A 24,506-nucleotide genomic window follows, 5' to 3' on the forward strand; every position below is an offset into this window, starting at 1 on the left:
GCTTGTTTAAGCAATGTCTAGTAGTAGATAGGAAGATTTGTAAAAAAACTATATCTGTTCGGACGTTGAAGCCGCCCTAAGTCGAGTCGAGTAGTAGTAAATCTAAAACATCGTCCGTCTGGTTGTTCTACTCAGAAGAAAATGGGATCCCTTATGCAAGCTGCAAGAAGTGCTCGATGAAGATTAGGCATGGAAAGGAAGGAAATTTTCCGGCAACATCCGGCAAAAACCGGCAAAATCCGGCTGCCTTTTATTTCATTCTGAAACCACCGGTTCCGGTCCGGCAAAATCCGGCTGAATCCGGTCCGGCAGCCAAAACCCCAATCCGGTCGGTTCCTATTCCTGAGCCTCCTCTGAAAATAGACTATTTTTGTGGCGATATATGGAAATACATATCTTTCTCCATAGTTGACATACTTGTGATGCTGTTTGTAGTTCTGATACAACTGATAGGTTAGAGAAAATGTAGTCCAATAACTCATCAGGCAGACGTGATATTTCCATTATTACCTTATATTAGAATCATGGTGATATTATTTACATGATCACGTTTATCAATAAATACATTACAATTATAGGTATAATACTCATGCCATTCACTTAGTAATTTGTTAAAACAAACTTGGCCCTCCCACCTTCACCCTCGTTTATGATTGTCAAAGAGGTTAGCACAAAATTGTGTATCATTGAAGAAATCAATGATATACAAATAAGTAATATTTATAAACACAAAATATTAACAAACACACAAAATATTTACAAACACATATTTATAAACACAAAAGAATAATAATATATCAACAGAACCTAAAACGGCATTTGACTTTGTACAATAATTTTGAAAACCTTAAAAACCCTAACGACTCATAGTTATAAATATTGCAACCACCCAGTTTAATATAAAAGAAACTGGTTACAATAATCAAATATTTACTTTAGCTTTTTGGGCAAATGGTGACGAAAAATTGTTTTATCACAGATGCCATGTAATACTACTACTACTAATAACTATTATACAGATTCTTCAGTTACACTAAACTGTATTGGGTTGCTGGAGCATCTGTATGACGAACCATTGAAGAGGTAAATAGCATCCCCAGCCAAAATTGAAACTTGAATAATGGGCTGAAAAGAAGTTCTCAGAACTGGATTTTTAGTGACAGGTTTCCAGCTAATTTCACCTTTTTCTTGAACATGATCAAAATTTAAGATAAAAGTGTAACATTCATTTTTGTGAGTTTGAACTCTATTGCTATCATCAAATTGAGGATGAAAATCCCATCCCCTTAATATTGGATCACTAGTTTCGAAAAGGTAAATTGCTTTTTGAATGAAAATCAGTGAATTTCCAACCCTCACGGGATTATCAACAAATGCAGGATACAAACCTCCGTATATACCAACATCTTTAACAGTAACGTTTGTGAATTGTACGTCAGTAAAAGATTCGTTAAATGTGATTAATCCCGCATCATTTCTTACTGAGGAGTATTCAAATTCTTGAGAGGCGAAGCCACCATATATCAATATAGTCTGTTCGTCAATCTTAGTTTGTGCATGCCATTGCCTTAGATAAATAGTTTCTATTGTCCAGGACTTCGAATCAGCCAACACGTATGTATAATCTCTTTTTTGCATTAAAAGAACTTTAACTGAGAGATGTGGCACCAGCAAGTAGTTCTGAGGACTCCCGTTGATAAGTATCAGTTTTAAAAATCCAGAATCACCCAAACAGGTACTGCATTGTAGTTCTGCAGATGAAGATAATTGCCAACACTGTACCATAGACCTAGGCTAATATTGTAAAAGCGCACTTTCATGTTTTCTAGTTTTGTTCTAGTGTCATACCCACCGATGAGAATGAGATTATCTTCGAATCTTGTCATGTTATATCCTGCCAATCTGAGATTTTCTCCAAATTGTGCTAGTTGACTCCCTCCCTGCAACTCACAATCCAAAGATGTCTCCCACTTTCGATCTATAACATTGTAACTGAAGATATCTTGGTAAAGTTGATAACTGTCATCTCCTGAATTTGAACTGCAGTAAGACCAGCCACAAATATAAATATTCTGCCCATAAAATTGAGCTTGATGGATTTTTTTGTCACCCAAAGTCCAAAGATTTTGAGAATCACAAGTAGACTTAGAGAGCATTGAATCATCCGCTGATATCCTGAATTCCGGGGCAAGTGATTGATCAATTGAAGCTGCACATTGCCATACCAGGTTTCCTTTCTGAGCCTCCTCTAAAAATAGACTGTGTCTGTGCTTACAGATAGGCAAACATATTTTCCTCCATAGTTGACATACTTGGGATGCTGTTTGTAGTTCCCAGGAAGCTGGCAGATAAGAGAAAATGTACTCTAACAACTCCTCTGGCAGACGTGATATTTGCATTCTAACCTTAGAATCATTGTGATATTGTTTACATGATCACATGTATAAATCAAACAATTCGAATATACGCACAATTTGAAAGTTAAATTCTTTAAAGTCGATACAACATATCGATCACTGTCTGAAGTGTCAGTGTATTATAACAGCTCAAATCTGACTTGTTTAACCAAAGTTGAACATTTCAATATAGAAATATTAAAACCATGTCAGAACCTGAAGAACATAGGATCTAAAACTAAAGAAAGACACACGAGTGGACCACATATAATTCCTATTCGTCTTATCATTCCAAATTTGTCTTCAAGGAACTTTAATTTTTAAATAGCTCTCTTTAGACACGATTTTTAAAAAACATATTGTGGTGGAGACGATCTGCATCTTTCACAGATTATTATATTTAAATGCAATGGTCTGAAATAATCAATTGTTATGTGATAGCATTGATGTGCCATCATCCTTTGTCATTAATTTTAATTTCATCATTCATTTAACCTTTACTTTTGGAACTAGGATTACGCATGATGAGAAATTTATATAGATATAATCTACAACTAACAGAATTTATATACAGTCTACTTAGCATCAAAATCCTGAAATAGAATCCAATAATGAATTCATTTATCTGAGTTACAAAGGTTAATAAAAATTCGTTTACAATTCTATATCTGAAATTAAAAAACGAACAAAATATTTGTATGTATGTATGTATGTATCAGTGTATAAGAAGTGGGCCTCAGAATTTTCAAAAATGAATTTTAGGTTTTTTTTTAATTCTTTCGGGAGTTACCCACTGTCTCATACACAAACACATTAATGGGTCACATAGAAAATACATAAAAAGTAAGCAATAGAGAGAGTTCAAAGAGCTGAACATATCGATTATTTAATTTATCTGTTTTACAAAAGGAAATCTAAATTAGTTTACAATAATATCTTTAAATTTACAATGCATAATTTGTACAACTTTGTATCTTATACTAATACTTTAAATAATAAATTCTACTAAAATTATTGTTTAAAACTAATCTATCACTACAAAGTGCAGAGTTCTGGTCGATGTTACAGCTCTGAAAATAACACCAACTATGATAGGTTTAGTGATAGCTCAAGAATTGACAACTGTTTCATTCACCATCACTTCTTTAAGCTGCGTTTGATTAACCTTTGGTTTACCCGTTTGATTTGGGTGGATAACTCCAAGGGAAAACATTAGGACAAAGAAGGCAATTCCGACAAAGAGAGCAGCACTGAGAATCAATCGTAGGGCAGGAGTTTGACTTGATTTAAATACGTTAGGAACATACTTTTCTATGTAGTTATAAAGACCTGTAGTTGTTGCAGCTGCAGCCAGAACTGTCACTCCTATGCCTGAACTGAGGATAGTTTCAGAATAAAGAGATATGCTGACATATAATGGCCGTTATATGCTATGAAAAATACAAAAGGATCCAATTGATTTATTGATAGCAATGTAACAAGATAAATTTAAATATTGAAGCTTGGTCATAATACCTGAGCTGCTTGTGTGTGATTGACATAAAAACGTAATTATTCTTATTATGTCTCAAAATACTGCAATCTCGACTAGTGCTACTAAATTTCAGTATTTACTTACGATATGTGAAAAGGCTTGGCTGCCATGCGAATAGATGGCTTGATGAACTTCAGATAGGGGTTGAAAAGGACTGCACTAAACAGGTACGTAAGACAGAAGACAGTCATTGTCAACACTCCCAACCAACTGTGAACACTGGGGGGAATTGCTAATCATGAATATTTATTTAGCTTGAGCTCTAGCTGATACTTTTTATTGTAATTATGAAGTATACAATACCAAAACAACCAAACATAATCAATTGTTGAGAGAAGATATTTGTCTAGTGTTTGGTAACTTATTGCTATTAAAGAATTGTATCAGTGTCATACCTTAGGTAATGGTCTTCAGATCCATGATCATGGCTATCATCGCCATGACCACCATGACCACCATGGCTCTTCTCAGTAATCTTGTGGATTTGTGCCCAGCCAATAAACATAAAGACCAGGCAGCAGGTGTGAAGAAGGACGTGTATCAACTTTCTAGTCATTCGAGACTTGATGGGTAAATTCCTGCAATAGAGAGTATGCTAACTTATGGAAACTTATCAATCTACTGTGAGATGGTACAGTTGCATAAGCTGTGTTGAGTTCAATAGTAAATGATTAAGGGTGAATGCAAATACCAATAAACTGATCACTTTAATTCAATGATTAGTGAATCAAGAATCCTAATACATACAGGACAGTGTATACAAAAAAATTCAGTTTTCATCACCAGAAAAATCAATGCCCATAAATGTCAACCTCAGCAAAATCATTGCCAAACAGTGATATTATTTAAACACAAGCTCAATCATGTGAGCAACATACCATGGCTTAATTCACAGTTTCATTCACCTTTCATAGGATGATTTTACTGCAACAAAGATGAACCTTAGGGTCAGTTAAAGTAGAGATGCTAAATTTACCTACTTTTGGCTAATAGTAGTGTGTTGTATTATTATATCTAAATTATATACAGAGCTATTTATAATTTATGCTAAAACTGTAAAAAGCTTACTTGAATGATGAAACAGCAGTTCCCAAAAAGGAGCAAAATCCAAAAAGCATAAATATTCCATGTGTAATGACACTGTCCCAAGTAAGGGTAGCATACTTCTTACCATAGACTGAAGTGAGATAAATTCGTTATGGATAGAAATTTAAAATACGTATCATGTAGATTCAAATCGTAGCAGCAGTCAGAAATGGATTGCAGTGGTTTTATTGCACAGATAAATCAAGATTATGATACAATTTAACTTATATTACCTATCAATAGAATAGGTGGCACTATCAGAAGGAGTGTTGTTACGACTAGTCGAAAAATTTGAGAAATATCCTTCATGATTCATCAAACCTGCATCTTCTTCGAATATTCCCTATTGACATAAACCAGTTAGATAAAATCCAAGCATAATTACTTTTCAAATTACACAGAATGGCCCAAAAGTTCTTGCATAACATTATTATTAAATCTAAAATAGTTAATAATTTAATTAATTATTAACAGGCCCCTTAACGTGGGCAATAACATACGATTTGAATTATATAAACAAATTTGAGTCTAAATCTTGCATAGGAAAAAAAATTTTAGGAAAAAAAATTTAAATGTCGGATGTCAAGAATTGTGGGACTGTGTTAAGTTTTAAAATAAGATTAGAGGCTTTCAAAAAAGAGACTATTTTAAACGGATCTGTAAATGATAGTCATTTTTGGTATGTTTCGGACGAAGTATTAGGAAAGATCGAGGGATTAAATTATGCTACTAATAAAGAGAAGCACAATGAATATCTTGTGTGTAATCCTCATGTTGCTAAAAAACGCTTTATCAACTTATATAATAGTAGTGGAAAGTATGTAAATTAGATTCATTTTAACTTGGTTGTTTAGGCCAATATATTAAAGATAATTTTTAAACTTTAGTAGATATATTTTTGATGATGTGTGATGATGTTTGTGTCATTATATTTTGATTTTGATATTTTTTAAATTTTGGTATTTATTAATAACAATCAAAACATATCATATCATAAAATAAAGCCGCGTGTTGGTTGACTGCCTCAGTAAGGCGGGGGGATACAACGGTCATTAATGTGCATTAATGGGTATAAATCGGCATAAATGGGCATTAATGTGCATTAATGTATATGTACATTTCAGCAAAATTCTATAATACTGCCATTAATGCCCATACTTTTTTTCCCATTTTTGCCCACTTTTCTATCAAATATGGGCATTAATGTGCATTAATGGGCATTAATGGGCATAAATGGGCATTAATGTATATGTATATTTCAGCAAAATTCTATAATAGTGACATTAATGACCGTTGTATCCCCCCAGTAAGGCGAATAATTTAAGCTTGAAGGTGCCCTGCGCATTTACAGAACCTCATGCGGCGATCACATGATCACGAGGACCTTAAAGCACCAAATTTAAAGTTTCTAGAAATCATACATCACTAGGAGTTACTCATGCTTTTGGATTATAAGAGTGCGGATTGTCAGATATTTCATTCATTCATACTTAATCGGTTTAAAGCTGTATATTTAGAACTCACTATTGTTTAAACTATGAAAGCAGAACGTAGATTATGGACAATATACCAAATGCTTGCTCACCAGTGGTGACGCAATCGTAGGGGCATGCAGTTGGTTCAGATAACTCTCACCCCGATGACGGCGTCAAGAAATTATCAAATTATGCATTCGCGCCATACTGGACACATTTTATATTTAATATTCTGTGGTTTGTAGAAATTAATGTTATGATCTACAGTATAGCTTAACTGGCGAGCAAGCATCGTCCCACTCGGTCGGAACGAAAATACCGAGTCCAATCACAGAAAGTTAACCAAAAGATAAAAATAAGAGCTCGGATATATACTTTCAACACTACTATATAACAAATAATTTGAGGACCCGAAACCGCTGAGCAGTCTCTATCTCGAACTTGCTCAACCCCATCTCACTTTGAGAATGGTGGAATCCGGTCAAACCGATCAACAGCCAGTGCAGTGGGGCTGGGTACCTCAAATTATGTCTTTCAGGAAGATAACAAAGGAAATGACAATGAAAGGCATGATTTGGGGTCCCAGATTAAAGACAATCAGACATCAGCTGCCCCTGCTGCACCTGAATCCTCAGAAGCTGTTGCAGAGAACAGAACCCCTGAGGACTGTGAAGCAGACGTAAGCAGTTTTGTTTCATTTTGTACCAATGCTTCAACACCTTTTGATACAATTCTTTTGGCCCATTCAAAAAACCTACGATCTGAAGTAGACAATATCAAACTGAACTTTTGTAGTACTTTGAAAGTAGAAGTAGACCAATTTGCAACGTTGACCCCTACAATCATCAAAAACTGTTCAACACTTAACAAATATACCCTGGCAGACGGCCTTCTGTCCCTACTTTCTCTGTCAGAGAAAGTATGTGCAGTAATAGGGGGTAAAAGGTTGTCTATCGGTGACAACCCCATCGATGAAGCAGCAGTTGCTTCTTCCGTAGCTGCTGACTCCATTTCTGGAAATGCTACCCTCCATGAATCCCTTCAGGCTATTCAAAATAGCATTCTTAAGAGAGATAAGGTGCACAATGACACTCTCAAATCAATCAGTGGCCAGCTTAACACCCTGACTCTCTCCATTGATCAGTACATGAAACCATCAGATATGTCAACTCCAGATGTACCACGTAACACTGCATTTCCTTCTTTCCCAATAGGCCTTCCTAATATCAATATCGAAAAACCAGATCCTAAGATTGACTTACATACAGTGCAAAATCCTATAGACACCTCCATTGGTCACATTGAGTCATTCACACCAGATTTTGTTGCCCAAGAACTTTCGGATAAACTCACTGAATACCTTGACACATTCAGTGAACAGTTTGATGCAAACTCAGAAAGAGGACATGGTGTCATAAGCTTTGGGGATGCATACAACTATCCAGGAGCCAAAGCTGCAAAACCTATATCCAAAAACATCCCTGAACCCCTAACTGAACTTGTTTCGCTCATCCAGGCCAAATTCCCTGAAAGTGTCATTAATCAGTGTTTAGTGAATCGCTACCTTGACGAGAAATCAGAGCTGCCGAAGCATTCGGACAACGAAGCCTCACTAATGTTTGATAGTAACATCTTCACTATATCACTAGGCAGTACCTGTGATGTTCTATTCAGTAAAATCGAAGGATCTGAAACCAAAACTGTATCAGCTACTGGAAAAAGTCTATATGTTATGAGTAAGCAATCTCAGTCTGTTTGGCAACATCAAATAGATCAATCTCCAACCACACGTGAGAAAAGATATAGTGTTACATTTCGTTATGTTACATCTAACAACGAAAATGCAACAATAATAATAGGAGACTCCAACACTAGATTCTTGAAATTCGGTAGTGGGAAAGGACGTTTTGGTCATAGAATGCCAGGGAAAAGGTAGAATGTTTTACTATTGATATGATTAACCCAAGTTTGTGTGAAGGTTACAGAAATATTTTTATTCATTGTGGAGTAAATGATATTAAGAAACGGAGCTCAAATATCGAGCAGTGTGCCAGTGATCTCAAGGTAAAACTTGATGATATATGTCGTAAATGTCCATACTCCAAGGTTACCGTTTCGCCAGTACTACCCACTAAGTTTGGCTGGTTGAACGAGAAAGCATTATATTTTAACAAACTTATATTTCAATATGTTGACATGAACCCAAGGGTGGGAACTCTAGATTTTAATGAATTTGTTGGTGAAGATGGTAAACTAGCTGACCAGTTCGGTCGTTTCAAGGATAAAAGTGATGCCATCCATCTTGGGTCTACTGGTATCTTTAAGTTGTCTAGGCTAATAGTGGATAAAATACAGCGCAATCCAATAGATGGGCGCCAATTTAGTGATATTGCTAGGAGTAAAGTTGGGATGTTCAATTCACGTGTTCAAAGAGCTCCGAAACCATGAATAGAACAAATATATGTGAGAACTGTATCTGCTGCAGCAAACCTATTCGTGCTGGACACCCATTTATAAATTGCAATAAGTGTGATTGCATCATTCACAAGAGATGTAAAACACAGGAAAACATTGCCACTTTTAGAGAAAAAACTTACTGCTCAAATTGTATTCAAAATCATGATATAATTCGTTATAATCCATTCTATCAAGCACCTCACTTTTCAAACAACGAACTACTTGACAATGAACCTCACGACTATATAGACTCAATAAGTACAATCTCAAAAACTCTTGAGAACTGTCAATCATATTCTACTAAAAACTTCAACAACCTCATAAAGCAGATTCCTCAAACAACATCAAAGCGCATATTCTCACACTACTTTCGAAATATTGATGGAAATGGTACTAACTTTGACAAATTGGCCTTAGAATTAGCCTGCATAGACCACAAATTTTCTGTGATAGGTTTAGCAGAAACAAACATTGATCCCTGTAATAGTCAGCTGTACCAAATTAAAGACTATACTTCATGTTACCAAAAACGCTTCGTTTCTAATAAGACACAACAGGTAAAAAGTAAAGGAAGTGGAGTTTCTCTCTACATTCACAACTCCTTTAACTTTAGTGTGATTGAAAAGTTATCTGTTTGTACAGAGCAATTTGAGTCCCTATTCATAACAATAAGTAATGCTCCAGAACCAGTAACAGTTGGAGTTGTATACCGCTCACCAAGCAATCCACTTGCTAACTTCAATGCACAGTATAAAGAAGTTCTTACTGCACTGAAAGGACATAAAGCATACATATTAGGGGACTTCAATGTTAACATAACCAATTTATCAGGCCCAGATGAAGATATATTCGAAGAAGTTATTTATAGTCACGGGTTCACGCCCACAATATCCATTCCCACACACCAAATGCCCCACTGCTCAAAAACGTGCATTGATAACATACACACTAATGACATTCACTCATCAACTATAATCTGGAGTAATTCAGGATAGTGCTTCACATCACCAGCCCATTTTCTGCCTTCAAGTAATGAATTCTGATACTAGTTCGGAACAGAATAAATCACCTGAAAAAACAAGCATTTATTATAACTATAGTAATGCAAACCTTGATAAGCTCTGTGAAGAAATTGAAAACGACATAGATACATTTTACCACAGATGTGACTCTTTTGAATCCTTCATGGATCTGTTTCAAGAAAAGATAGATATATCTTGCAAATTGGCTTCACCAAAAACCACCAAACGAAATAATATAACAAATCCATGGATCACAAACGGCCTTATCAACTCTGTGGAGAAAAAAGCCAGACTTTATTTTGAATGGAAAAAAAACAAAAACATTGTTAATTCCAGATGGGGATCTGGAAAGACATAATGTTTACAAGGACTACTCAAAATATCTTAAAATTGCCATAAAAACTGCCAAAACCAGGTATTATGCTGAAAAGTTTGAGAAAAATAGCCATAACTCCAAAAAAACCTGGCAAATAATTAACGAGCTTCGTGGCAAAAAGAAGAATCAGCTAAAAGATGACTTCATTATAGATGGAACTAGAGTAATTTGTAGGCGGACTATTGCAAACAAATTCAATAGTTACTTTACATCTTTAGCTAGTAATTTAAATGAGAAGGTTTTGTCCGAGAACCAACTGTCTATCCAACCAATGCAATCATTTGTTGAGTTTATGTCGAAATCAGTCAACAGTTCAATACATCTAGAAGAAACTCATCCTGAGGAGATTCTTGAAATAATTCAAGAATTCGTTAACGGAAAAGCCAGTGATATACCAATAGCAGTTATCAAGAAACCGGCTCATCTCTTATCCAACATATTAGCAAATTTGTATAATACATGTATTCAAAAAGGCACGTTCCCATCCATATTCAAAATAGGCAAAGTAACTCCTATCCATAAAAAAGATAATAAAGAAAATATTGAAAATTATAGACCTGTGTCAATATTGCCAATCTTTGGTAAAATATTTGAAAAAATAATATACAAACGGCTTTATACCTTTTTCACTGCTAATGACATTCTCAGTAATGAACAATTTGGTTTTCGAAAAGGCCACTCAACCTCACATGCACTCCACAAATCAGTTCATTCAATCACAACATCAACATCCAGTGGTAATCATGTTCTAGGAATCTTTATTGACCTAAGCAAAGCTTTTGATACTCTTGACCATGGCATTCTCCTGAGGAAACTGGAAAATTATGGGGTAAGAGGTCTAGCTCTAGGACTTCTAAAAAGCTATTTATCCGATAGATCACAGTATGTTTCATTTCTCAACACTACATCAGAGACTATGAATGTAAAATATGGAGTTCCCCAAGGTTCCATACTAGGCCCTCTACTTTTCTTATTATATATGAACGACATAATAAACTGTTACAAAGGCGATGAATGCAAATTTGTGCTCTATGCTGATGACACAAATATATTTATCACTGGACCGTCCAAAGAAGCAACATACTTGAAGGCCAATAAAGTTCTTGATTTCGTATGCAAATTCATGAGAAGTAATCTCTTACATATAAATATGTCTAAATGCTGCTACATACATTTTCTACCTGCATACGAATCTGATGAAACCTGCGCCAGGGTTAGGCCGTATGCCAATGAACATGACAAATCACAAGGAATATTTATAAATGGACACAAAATTGTCAAGGTTAGCAACACCAAATTTCTTGGTGTAGTAATTGATGAAAAACTTAGCTGGGGCCCACATATAGAATATCTAAGAAAAAAAATTAGATCCACTACAGGAGCACTTAACAGGATTAAACATTCAGTTCCAGGGGAACACTACCAAAAAATATACTCTGCATTATTGGAATCACATCTTGCTTTCACGGAATAAGTGTTTGGGGCTCAGCTCTCAAAGACCAACCAAACGATAAGCTGTTCATAACTCAGAAACGTTGTATAAGAATCCTTTTTGGAGACCTAAATGCAAACCTCGACAAACATGCCACTTGTGCACGAGCCAGACCTTATACAAAACAGAGGTTAGGAGCTGCTTTTTTCGAAAAAGAGCACACCAAGCCCATTTTTAATCGACTAAAATTGCTTACTGTTCAAAACTTGTACAAATACCACTGTATATCTGAGATATTTCGAATTATGAAATTTCGCACTCCATACTCGTTGTATTGTTCTATAGACTCATCAAAACGTGATACAAGCAATGTCATAATCCTCCCAAGAAAAACCAACACTTTTATTTATATAGCCTCCAAATTGTGGAATAGCATACATAAACGGATTCTAAATGAGAATGGGGAAATCCTCACTACTTCTGTATCTTTGGTTAAATTATGCTGTAAAAGTATCATCCTGGGATCTCAATCCATCAACAATAATAACACCTGGACTTACCACAACTTTCACATCGCCCCTCACTCAATCACAGACCAAACCATCTCATCACTCACTCACCAAATTGCCGACCCAATATCTATTGAAGTGGCGAAAATTTTCTAGACAAATGATATTTCGATATTATTGCTGCAGCAGATACAAATACCAACATTATTATATTCCCAAACGTTTGAACCTTCAAATTAACTAGGAAAGTCAATCCTCAACTTGACTTTTACTGTTTTAAACAGATATGATGATATTAACTTAATTTATTATTATTATTTTTTTTTACATACTCCTTCTTAGTGTGGTGACTTGGGGTCCATAAATATAACAATACAAGCTGATAAACCATAAAGAACAACTGGGGTAGGTAGGTAGCCCTGGTGGGTGCGTAAACTTTACGGTCTGCTCTCTCCAAGATCAGCCTGCTTCTCCATTTTACCGTGAAGCCTAATTTCTAGTTTTTATAAAATATACAATGCAAGTGCAGGTTTACTAATCTTAATCTACTTAACAACTCAATAGCCCAAGTCACCATACCCGTAGTATATTCCATGGTAATAGAAGAGCTTTAAAGTTTTTCAAATTGTTGCTATAATTGATTTAAATAAAAATTTGTTGTTTTCTTGAAAAAAATTTGTTGTTTTCTTGGATATCAACAAAAATCACACACTCCAGACGACGGGGGAAGAGAGGAAAGGAAGTAAGCTGCTGGGCTCAACAAATTTTGATAATTGTAAACAAATTTGTTCTTGTGCCCTATAATAATTTGGTATACAAGGAATACAGGAATACAAGGAATACAAATTTAAAATCTTAAGCTACAATAGTAACTGTTAAGATAATAACAATATCATAAGATTTGAATTTATTATATTAATATAACTTAGACTAAAGTGAAACATAAATATTTTGACAAAAAATATTTTGTTTACAATCGCCTTGGTAATGCTCTAATGCTTGAGCCAGGCCACTTTGCACTCTTTGTTGCGCGAAAAGAAAAAAAGCGCTGGTACAGTGATTTTCAGTGTTCATGTACTGGCCAGAGAGTCGACGAATTTCTTGCGGTTGTTAAAACAAGTAGTGGCAAATCTAGCAACGACTCTCGTGAGGTGGACTTGACTTTCATTCGTGATTAATTCAATGATTTCACTGTTGCTGCTGATGAATTTGAGGACGTTTGCTCCAGGGATGACAGTGTAAACAGAACAAGATGACGCAGATGGCTTGATTGAATTTGATATGATTGATTGGATCTTGTCTAGGACTTTTCGCCTTGATGCAGCGTTAAGATCACAATGGTTAAGGAAGTGATCTTCATTCTCAATAATACCAGAACCTAAGACTATATTGCACCAGGAGCATATTCGCTCATCGCGAGGAGTTTGATTGTATCGGCCAAGTTCAATTTCGAGTCGATGTGCACTGATCCGCAGTCTTGTGATATTAGCACGGTCTGCATATTTAATGACACTGTCTAGGTAATACTCTTTGTTAAATTTGGATTTTAGGTCACGATAGAATTCTAATTTCCGAGAAGTGTTGATACAGGACCCCCAATATTCTCTAAAGCTACTTTTCAAAGTTTTAGTAATGACGTGTGGTGTGAATATTTTACTCCCGATGGGTTGTGTTGATTGCGGAGGAATTCGTTTCTTGAAACCGTTGTGAATAAGAAAGTCCTCTTTTGGTGGTTTTGCGATACTCGGGTTTCTTTCGAAAATTGACTTGGAGTGATTGTTTTTGAGTGTGCGGTAGGCTGTGACATGATCGGTAGAGAAACATGGGTCTAGCGCGAGGACAGGCTCCAAACCCCTGTACCAGTCCAATTTCATGTTCATCTGTTCTTTGAAAGCTAAGGATACAAGGGAGTTATCTTTGAGATTTTTCAAGCGTTGGGTATATTTGAGAGTGAGGTTAATACATTCATAGATTAATGGGTAGCGGCCTGACTCACCCCAGACGCCTGCGTTGCTGGTTTTACGATTTACACCCAGTGACCATTTAAGAAAGTGAAGGTGAACTTTTTCGCTGTTCAGAAGACTAATTTTCTTGAGGATACTAGTTTGAAATTTTGTTTTTGTGTCGGGATCCATATTGAGATCGACTTGTTTTGTTATGTGTTTTATGATAGCCATATTAGGTGTGTAAATAGGCGCTCCGTAAAGAACGATAGGTTTAATAAGAGCGTCAAAGAGTGTTGTTAGAGAACGGAATGATAATTTGGATTTGTTTACTGAGCTTTTCATGCCATAAAGTGCACGCATGGCTTTCTAATGGTATTGAGCGAGGTATGACCCTGTACTGTGCGTGATAGTGAAAATGAAAGTGAATGTGAATCTATAATGCGAACGAAATGAGTTATGGCCAAACGATTCTTCAATTTCAAAATAATAAAGTCAAAGGACTCTTATCGAAGTTTAATTCTGTCCATTGTAATTCTTCGTACCTGGACTGTATCTTGAGTAGCTCACTTTTCAGTGTTACTTTAACTAAGTTCGATGACTTAGTAAAGCTTATCAAATGGTCATTCCACATTTTTGTTGATTGACAAATGAAAGAGGAGGATGGGTTCGGGGTGATGAACTGGTCTGAACGTCTTTGTGATGGTGATCTGTGGAGTAAAGATAGGAGTGAGATTGGAGATTCTAATCTGACAATTTAGAACAGTTCTAATAGACATGTGTATTTGTACAGGTTGTGGACGGTAAGAAGGCCGTTCTTGTTAGACAACGGCTTTGTAAGCTCTTTTTCAAAGAATTCCCTTCCTAGGATTTGTTTATCTATACAACGTGTTCAGCATGATCTCATTCAAGGAACCGAAGATATGACACAATAATACGACAAAAATCAACAAATTTTGTCAAATTACGCGACTTTTACAGCTACCTTTGCTCCAAAAGCCGCGCACCATCAAATATGGCACCTAAATGAAACTCACTGACTCTGTGAACGAAAATTTTACAGCCTACTATAAGAGCCCAGATTTCCACTCAAATACTGGCCAATGCATAATGCTATAGGACCTCAAAAATAGTATTATAAAACATTTCTATTTTATCCCTACACATTTGTAAATAACTAGAATTGTGTAACCTTAAATTATTTCAGAATTATAACTATTGTGAATTCAATAAAATAATTATCACTTTTGTATTTTTGTATCCTTGTATCCTTGTATCCTGACTATTCCAAAAAAGGTATAACAAATTTGGTACTGTGAAAGTTCTCACAGTCTTTAGAATTGTATCACGTGGTGACCCCCACGGTCGCTTCACTATAGTGAACCTGTAGAGTTTCGACGATACAGGGCCGGGAGCCGCGCACTCGTGCGCGGCGGGTCAAACAACGTATGGCAACTTTAGAAAACAATGGTACACAAATTTTGTAAACTATCCGAGCAAGTTTATTTTTATCGCGCACCCCTTCACATAGCCATGTGTATAATTGATAATATACGCGTACTGCGTGACGCGCTTGTTTCACAAGTAGAATATTTGTTACTGGGCCGCGCTCAGCCTGTCATTCCGCCAAATCTTTAATCTTTATTATTATATGTTAATGAACATAATAGCCTGGGTCCTCAGGTAAAATATTTGCCGCCTTCGGCGGTCGCGTGCTACTGCAAGCGAGAGGCCGGCGCTTGTTCAAGTGCACCCCCTACCTTGAATAAAAGTTCTAAATATGACAAAATAAGTATAAATTCGTTGATAACTCAAATTCTGACCATCGAAATTGCTCAAACTAATTTATAGGTTCAGTAAAACATAAGTTTTTGCGTACGCTGACCAAATTTCAACAAAATTGTTTTATGGTCAAAGTATTATAACGTTTTAATTGACCATTGTTAATGGCCTGGCCCGGCGCGCGCTACTTTGTAGCACTTGCCATCGGGCCATATTTCGAGAAGAAAGCGGCGCGCGCTACTTCGAAGAAATTTAAACGAGTAACATCCGTCAACCTTTTTAATTGTTTCCGAAATAATTTACTGGGCCGCGCTCAGCCTGTCATTCCGCCTAATCTCTATTTTATGTTTATGAACATGATAGCTTGAGGTCCCCAGGTAAAAAATAGTGTGCTGGCGAAATACGAGCTAAAAAATCATTAAATGGTCAGCGCGCCCGTCCTACGGTCGATGGCGCACGACACGGCCTAACCCTATGTTATGTTTGTAGGTTTATAACCTACCAAGACGCACGCCCAATTGGACTCGGTAATATTTTGTATCACGTCGTGACCCCCACGGTTGTTTCACTATAAAGTTTCTATACGATACATGGGAGGCGCGCACTCATGCGCGGCGGGTCATACAACGTATAATATATGACAAGTAATTTTTGAAACAAATATTTTACGAGTATCTAGCTATATCACCCGTTAATGTCATGGGGTTCACAAAGCCATGTGTATACGCATACTGCTTGACGCGCTTGTTTCACAAGTAGAATATATACTTTCGGTCGCGCGCTACTGCAAGCGAGAGGGCTCTGGTTATAGAACAAGTCATGGGGGTGATTCGGAATCGGCGTTTGAAAATACATCGATTCCGGATTCGATTTGGTTTCAACTTGTATCACGCGGTGACCCCCACGGTCGCTTCACTATAGCGTCTTCGACGCTACAGGGGGAGCCGCGCACTTCGTGCGCGGCGGGTCATACAACGTATGACAAGTTTCAACTGTCGGGACTCTTTTAGTAATTCAAAAACATTTTGAAGGTTGACTGTCGCATGTAAAGTAATTTTGCTTCACGTTGTAGGCCCGCCGCGCACGAGTGCGCGGCCCGGCTGTTTCGTGACTTTCACCACGATACTAGGGAATCAGAGTACGAGTGAAATGAAATGTGACAATGTGCAATAGGGGTCATGATGTGATACAAAAGTGATTTAGCACCAAGCACGCTCAGCCGGGAGGTGCACGATAAAATTTACAAACTTGCACGGATTGTTTTTATTTATTTCTTTATTGATGTATACTTTATTCATATTGGACAAATGGACATGATTGTCGCGGAAAAGTTTTTCACGGCCCAAATTTTTCACGAACATAATTATTTACGCTCTTGACCGCCCAAAAATTTTCAAAGCTGTGAACATTTTTGGTAATTTTTTAATTAGTTTATTACTCTTTGTCTGAACTTTAGAATGTGACTGAGGAGCTTGATCATATTTGTCCAAATATACTAATAGATTAAGAAGAACTACCATACCCGAAGACAGCTGTACTCGGCAATAAAGATTCAATAAACTTCAGGTAATTCACTAACTACCACCCTTATCCCGAAATACTAGGTATCGACCCAAACGCAACCCAAAGAGATTATTACAGCATGTGATCGATGTAATTTATCGAAACCTATTACAATTCGTAAGCCGTGAATGAATGAGAAAAGCGAGCGACCGATTTCATTCTCGGTATCATTTTGCATTTGAAAACGGTCAATCAAATTAATACCTACCATTTCCTTTTGTTTGGGAAAGAGAGATCGCAGCGGTCCACTCTACCCATGATTATGGGTTTTGGTCAAATATCATCTCTTTTTGATTATAATGTCTTTATAATGTATAAAGTACGAAATATAAACTGATATCTTCATTAATAAGGAGGAAGTTTCAACGATTTCGAAATTTTTCCTTTGAAAACATTTCCTTGTGTTTTGGTAAGCATATCGGTCGATCACTGACTGAATTTGCCACTTTATACTCATTCAAGTTGGCATTAAATTCATATATAATGACATTGAACTGTCGTGGTAAAGCAGAATTTGTTCGAAATCACGAATGAGCAAAATGATCACCTTTCGCACGTGCAAACTATGAGCGGACGTTGCGTGCGCATCCAATATTGAATCGCCGTAAATTTTTGCATATTGGTGTTTTATATATAGTTTGATGAGCATGCAAAGTTTCACAACGGCACACCAAAGTTTACAGAAAATGGTAAAAACAGCAATTTTCAGTGATTTTAGCAATTTTTAATTAACTTGGGCGTGTCCCCACGTGTGCAACTTTTTGATTTTTAACTTTAAAACTAGCCTAATGCACAATTTATACTTATAGGAAGCAGAACTGAGCTTCACACCCCAAGGGATAGCCCAACACCAGAGAATACTAAATCGCAAAATTGACGTTTTCATAAAATAATTCTTCAAAAAAGCACTAACTTCAATGGCAAATATCTTTATGAAGGAGCAAGGTAAGGAAACTTTCCGGTAGATTTTCGGAATGCTGAAACAATATTTATCTAAGGTGAAAATGTTACGTGTACCTAAGGGGGTATAATAGTAAAGCCAAAGGGGGTATAATAGTAATATAGTATAGGGGGTATAATAGTAAAAGGGGTATAATAGTAAAGGGGCTACATAGTATACCCACAATAAAGGCAACGGTCGTGCTTGCCAGCACTGTGATATAGTAATCGGCAATGTCACATATATCTACACAATACTGAATACACATATGTAGGGACACACACGCACAAAAATTAATGGAAATAATTACCGGACTTTATTATTCACGAACCTTAATGCCACAGACATATTTACTTTCACGGACATGATTATTCATTATTCACGCTAAGGTCTTCAGCTTCAGCGTGAAAGTAATGTCCGTGATATAATATTTATGTGAATGTCCGATAAGTAGTCAAGACGTGAGTGTTAGTGCTCCCATCAACGAATTTATGTTTAATCCTGTTAGTGTTTAATCCTGTTTATACAAATTTCAGAATTTGGCCGCCAAATTTTTTTAAAGGCCCAACTCAAAATTCTGTCCCAAAAATTAAGGTCGTGAGACAATTCTACGTTGATTCTGAAAATTTCATGAAAAAATATTGAAACCCTATTATTGAGTTTTATTGTTTTGAGCGAAGTCAGTTTCGCAAATATCGCGAACTAAGATATGGGCGATTTTGTTCATTTTTTGCGATTATTTGAACACAGAATCCACACTTAGGTAGATATTCAGCTGAAAATCATAGAGAATGTGTAGTTTAGGCTTACCTTTCATATAAAGTTTCATTCAAAAATATTGATATTTGACCAATTTATGGGCCAAAATCGATCAAATTAGGTGCGTATGCCCAAATATGGTCATATGGTTTTTGGCTCATAACTCAGTCATTTTTGTCCAATCTTGATGAAATTTCATATACGAGTTCAGGGGATCACTAGCTACAAGTAGAGCACCTAAAATCTGGGTTTTGGGCATGTTCAGGGTATTTGGTTAAATTGGGCCTAATTTGGACCAAATATGGGCGTGGCTGCCCCGCAGGCACAGTTGAGCGGTTGGGGTCCAGGACCCCCTAAAAAATTCGGTCACCGGTCCTAGTTTGTTGGTCAACTTTTATCTCGGAACCAAGTGTCACAAAAAATCAGGGTGAACCCCCCCCCCCCCCCCCCCTAACGACTGTGTGTGATTTCTGATTAATGCTCAACAATATCCTTACATCTTGCAGTTACCGTCCTAAACGGTAGCAGCCAGGACAACAAAAGATTTGATATGACGTGATAAAATATTAATAAGATCAGAAATTTGGACAACTTAGAATATTATATAGAAACAGATGCAAAACCAATTGACTGATTGAGTGAAGTGAAACTGTGGATGAATGAATGACCTAAATCGGAATAATTGTCAGTTGAGATCTCACCAGCTTTTCTTAAAGTTATTTTATAGCCATATACTTTTTAACTTCTTTGGTACTATTGCGAAGTACGCGCAAAAAGATTCATTAACATGAATGCTTTTTGTCGAGTGTTGCTTGGACTGGCGGAGGGGTGCATGAAAATCTGTACAAAAAGCTTTTTTCATCAAATTGAGAATGGATGCAATGGAATCAAATTGCAAACGCAATTGTATTAACTTTGCGTTCGACAGTCGAAGAGAAAGTAGATCAACACGAACCCACTACGTTGGAGAAAAGTTCAAGTTTGACTTTGAGTTCAACAGAGACATGTTTATTGTTTATGATATTTTGTAAGCAATAGGTGTGAAGCTTTTGGTTCTATCATTACAATTGAAGTTGAACTGTGACGCAAGACATTTTAGTACAAAAGAAATCAATCTTCTACTTTATCATTGACGATTTGTTGGCTTTCTTGAAGAGTCGACTCCTGCCACAACGCACGTTATGAAATCAGCTGCATATGGTTGTTTATGGTCCTTTGCCTTCCTCCTTTTTATCAAAACCTTACTAACTGGTATGCTAGTAAATGTTTTATAATGATCGCATTTTTCTTAATAAATTAATATATAGGGTGGCCTAGACGTAACTGCCCACACGAAATCGGGCAACCCTTTATTAACTCACGTAATTCGTGTCAGAATTGCGCACAAATTCTGAAAATATAGATCATAGATATGACTATGAGCGGCCAATCTTAGATTTTTCTGAAAATTTCGTAAAATTTCATTGATTATAATTATGCATGTGAGCCAAAAAGGCCATTGATTGAGTGACGAGATCACTGATTAAGTGCCGAGATCACGTATCCGCCAGATTTTAAAATGGTCGTAACTCGGCTAAATATTAAACAATCAACTTTCCTAGCAATTGCTCGCACATTGAGCAATAAACATTTGCTCGTAAATGTAATCGAATCTCAATACTAACCAATAACCAGCTAATCTTATCCCTGAATTTAATTTCAGATTACACAATGAAGATGGTTTGTGACGATGAGATGACACTGTGGGTTGATGGAGTTCAGACAGACGTAGATGGGCAAGGGGTCTACGACCAGGTGTCTTCTCTTAACATTCCTTCGATCACTCAGGTGCTAGGGATTAAATGTGTAAACATAGGAGGGCATTATGGGATCATGGCTGCCGTCGAGGATACGAGAGGAGACGATGTTCTAGTGACTGACGACTCTTGGAGTTGCTCAAATACAGCTGATGATGGGTGGGAGAAGGAGGACTTTGTCGAAGGAGAAAACTGGAATGCAGCATCTTACTACAACTACCCTAGCTACAACCTCTCTGCAGAACCATGGAGCTCAATGTCAGCAAATAGAAAAACCATCTGGACTGATAGTGCCGCAGATACCACTGTTTACTGCCGAACAGTTCTCTTATCGCTAGGTAATATTTGATTTTCCATTGAAAGATTATTTCAACCAACAACTGCAGCTCGCAAATTAAGCGATAAACACATTTTAATTGTTATCGAAATCGACCATGTTCTGCAATGTTCACTAGGCAGTTACATCTTGGCCACCCTGTAATTCCGCTAATGAAATGAGAAGCTATTTTTTCTTTTTGCAAAACAGTAAGTTCTGCTGTACGTTCTGCGTACAGCAGAAAATTGAATGCCGTTCTCCGCGAAATGTGATAGGTCGTTTGTTGAAAGATTGAGACACTCAATTTTGGGATTTGGTATCGGTAAAATATTCAGCTCTCACCGAAAGATGTAACTGTAATATTTACAGAGGAAGAAGAAAAGAAGTGGAGATGTGAACCTGACGGTACTCCAGCTCAGTGCGGTCTTGAAAAATCACACGGTAACGTTCCTCAAAAATCATTGAGCTTTTAATAATTTTTCGATAAGTAAGCTATAACGACCGATTTCATTTTCGTTGTCATATTTTCAAACGGTCATTCAATAAGCAAATTCTCAGATATTTAATTTTTACTCAATCTTTAAACGTTTTTTAAATTTAGGCACATGAAGTCTGAATATGGTGCAAAATTGATAGCATTTTATATTTAAGGTGAGTGTAAATATTTTTTACTCCGGTCGTACTTGCCTACACCGTTATTGGCGATATGCTGGATTGATAGCAAGTTTTCATTTATTAGTGAGTTGTGAGATAGAGGATGTCGACGGATTCCTCAAAAATGTCTGCACACACCATGGTGAAGAAACTCAAGATCGTTGGAATTCTAAAACCTTCAAATGTATCAATTCGAACCAGTTTTACAAAGTTGACCTACTTTTAGCCGGAAGGTTAGTTTTATGGAATTATGTTTCTTACCAGACGAATAACTACTTTTCCAGACTTCCATCATCGTTTTATTGCCCATTTATCTAATCATTCGAACTTATTAATATATATGTTATCTACTTCTCAGCATATATAAACAACATTAACTTATTTAAACTTTACAGGTTCCAGTTTGTAGCTGTGAACGAGACTTGTAAAGATGATCCGTACTTCTACCAGGCCTGTTCTTCTGGATTGAACCTTGGGTTAGGCCCTTCGCCGGATCTGCTTTTGTCGGGTACGGTAGTGATATTGAATGATTAAAATTTTGATTTATTATTGCAATCGTCTGTATGAAAATTCCGTCAAATTGCTCCTAATCAAAATGCCCGTCTTTCTGCCAAAGCCGGACAGTTGCGCTCCTTAGACCAATTCAAGAAACAAGGGGAGGGGAGAGGGGGAGGGGAGAGGGGATGGCGACGGAACATGCGGATTCTAATTCCGGATAAAAGAAATAGTTTTCTATCTCAGGTGAATACCCATGCGGATATTTTTGCGAGACCACAATGCGCCAGTTTGACTATGAATATTACCTCGTGAGAGGAAAACTATCGAGTTTTGGAGAGCAATGTGACGGTCGTAATGACTGGGCTAATACAGATTTCGATGAAATATTTTGTGATAGTCAGAACAGCACGTTATGCGATATGATTTGTATTGAAGACTTCCCTTGTGAAGACGAAAGCATCTGCAATGGCTTTAGTTATGGCATGTGGTGTGATGGTGGCAAGTATGTACAGCCGCAGTATATATGCGACACACATGTGGACTGTCCAGATGACAAGTCAGATGAGAAGGACTGTGAAGTGAATATCAATAACACAATTGCGTCCTGCATGATAAATGATGGGACTATAATTCCTCTTCGAAATGGAACACGTTGCAGCGGCGCTCGAGTCAGAAAATCAACGGGAAATCTCATATTTACCTCCATTCACTACGTTGATGATTTTTGTTTAGACTTTTTTGATCAAACAAACTGTTCGGACTACTCACGAGTGGCCCTCCATTGTCCAATAAACGGTTACATGTCTACTGTCGCTAAACAGTTCATTTGTCTCCAGGACATTGAATTTGGGATCAGCTTCGTCATCCCTCAATTGTGTGATAATGGTTTGGATAAGGCTTGTGTCAAGGTTGGAATGTCTTGTCTGGTGCACAAACACCAGCTCTGTGACGGAGAGACTCATTGTAGGGACAGAATAGACGATCTGGGCGAATTATGTCAACAAATGACAGTCCTAAAATGTAAACGAAGATATGTGTCTGAAACTTTTGGACAAGTCATGTCATTTCCAATGAAGTGGATTAATGATGGGGTGCAAGATTGCTTGAATGGTGAGGACGAGACTGAGGGCTGGCCAAACTGTGGATCAGGACGAACTTTTCGCTTCAAGAGACAAAACGAATCCTGCTCGGAAGTATTCCTGTGCCATGAAGCTGAAAATAAGTTTGTCGAATTCTCCAGACTTTGTGATCGAGTCGACTCATGCGAGAATGAGAATAGAATGTGCAGTGTATCTCGAACCCAAACATCAACCTTTTCAAACGCTCTCAGAGACAGTGAAGATAGTATGGTAACATCATATTGTTTGAAGGGACTTCGGGATATTGGACATCTTACTGGTCATTTTTGTCGCCGGTATGAATTCATTCTGCCAAGAATGAGGAACATATTTGGAAAGAACTCTTCTACATCAATCCAGCTACCAGACGCTAAAACTGATTGCAGCCATCTATTCGGAGAACTGTATGTATTCACTAGCTGTCTCGAGTTCTGTTTTAACTCAACCTGTCCTTTAATCGTAGCAGAACAGTTAAAGTTTGATTCTTGTCCAGAACAATTTGCAAAAAGCAGAGTTGTTACCGTTGACACTTACGGGCACATTACTTTTTTGGTTAAAAATGAAAAGACAGGATTATTCGGCAATGAGCTGTTTGTGTGTCCAAACAACAAGTGCTTGACCTATGATAAAGTATGCAATTTAGTGGATGATTGCGGAGATGAGTCCGATGAAATGGTGTGCAGTAATCATTTCCAATGTGAACAATCAAAAGAGTACCTTCGAGTGTCCCAGGTATGTGACAAGGACATCAACTGTTCAGATATGTCAGACGAATGTAATGCAACTTGTGGCAGCCAAATTGTTGATAACCTCTTCCTTAAAACCTCCGCTTGGATGATTGGAATTTGTG

At 37.0% G+C, this 24,506-nt stretch overlaps 1 protein-coding gene across 1 annotated transcript; it reads right to left on the minus strand.

Moving 5' to 3' along the window:
- Window positions 1-2,921: 2,921 nt before the first annotated feature.
- Window positions 2,922-5,361, minus strand: LOC134817590 (lysosomal membrane ascorbate-dependent ferrireductase CYB561A3-like). Its single transcript, XM_063826795.1, has 5 exons — window positions 5,250-5,361; window positions 4,999-5,107; window positions 4,326-4,508; window positions 4,015-4,149; window positions 2,922-3,772 (listed from the first exon to the last, which is right to left on the minus strand). The coding sequence occupies exons 1-5, from the start codon at window positions 5,323-5,325 to the stop codon at window positions 3,505-3,507; spliced, it is 771 nt and encodes a 256-aa protein (XP_063682865.1). The 5' UTR covers window positions 5,326-5,361; the 3' UTR covers window positions 2,922-3,504.
- Window positions 5,362-24,506: the final 19,145 nt, after the last annotated feature.

This window comes from Bolinopsis microptera, chromosome 6 (genome assembly GCF_026151205.1).
Source record: "Bolinopsis microptera isolate Bmic1 chromosome 6, MBARI_Bmic_1.0, whole genome shotgun sequence".
Lineage (NCBI taxonomy): Eukaryota > Metazoa > Ctenophora > Tentaculata > Lobata > Bolinopsidae > Bolinopsis > Bolinopsis microptera.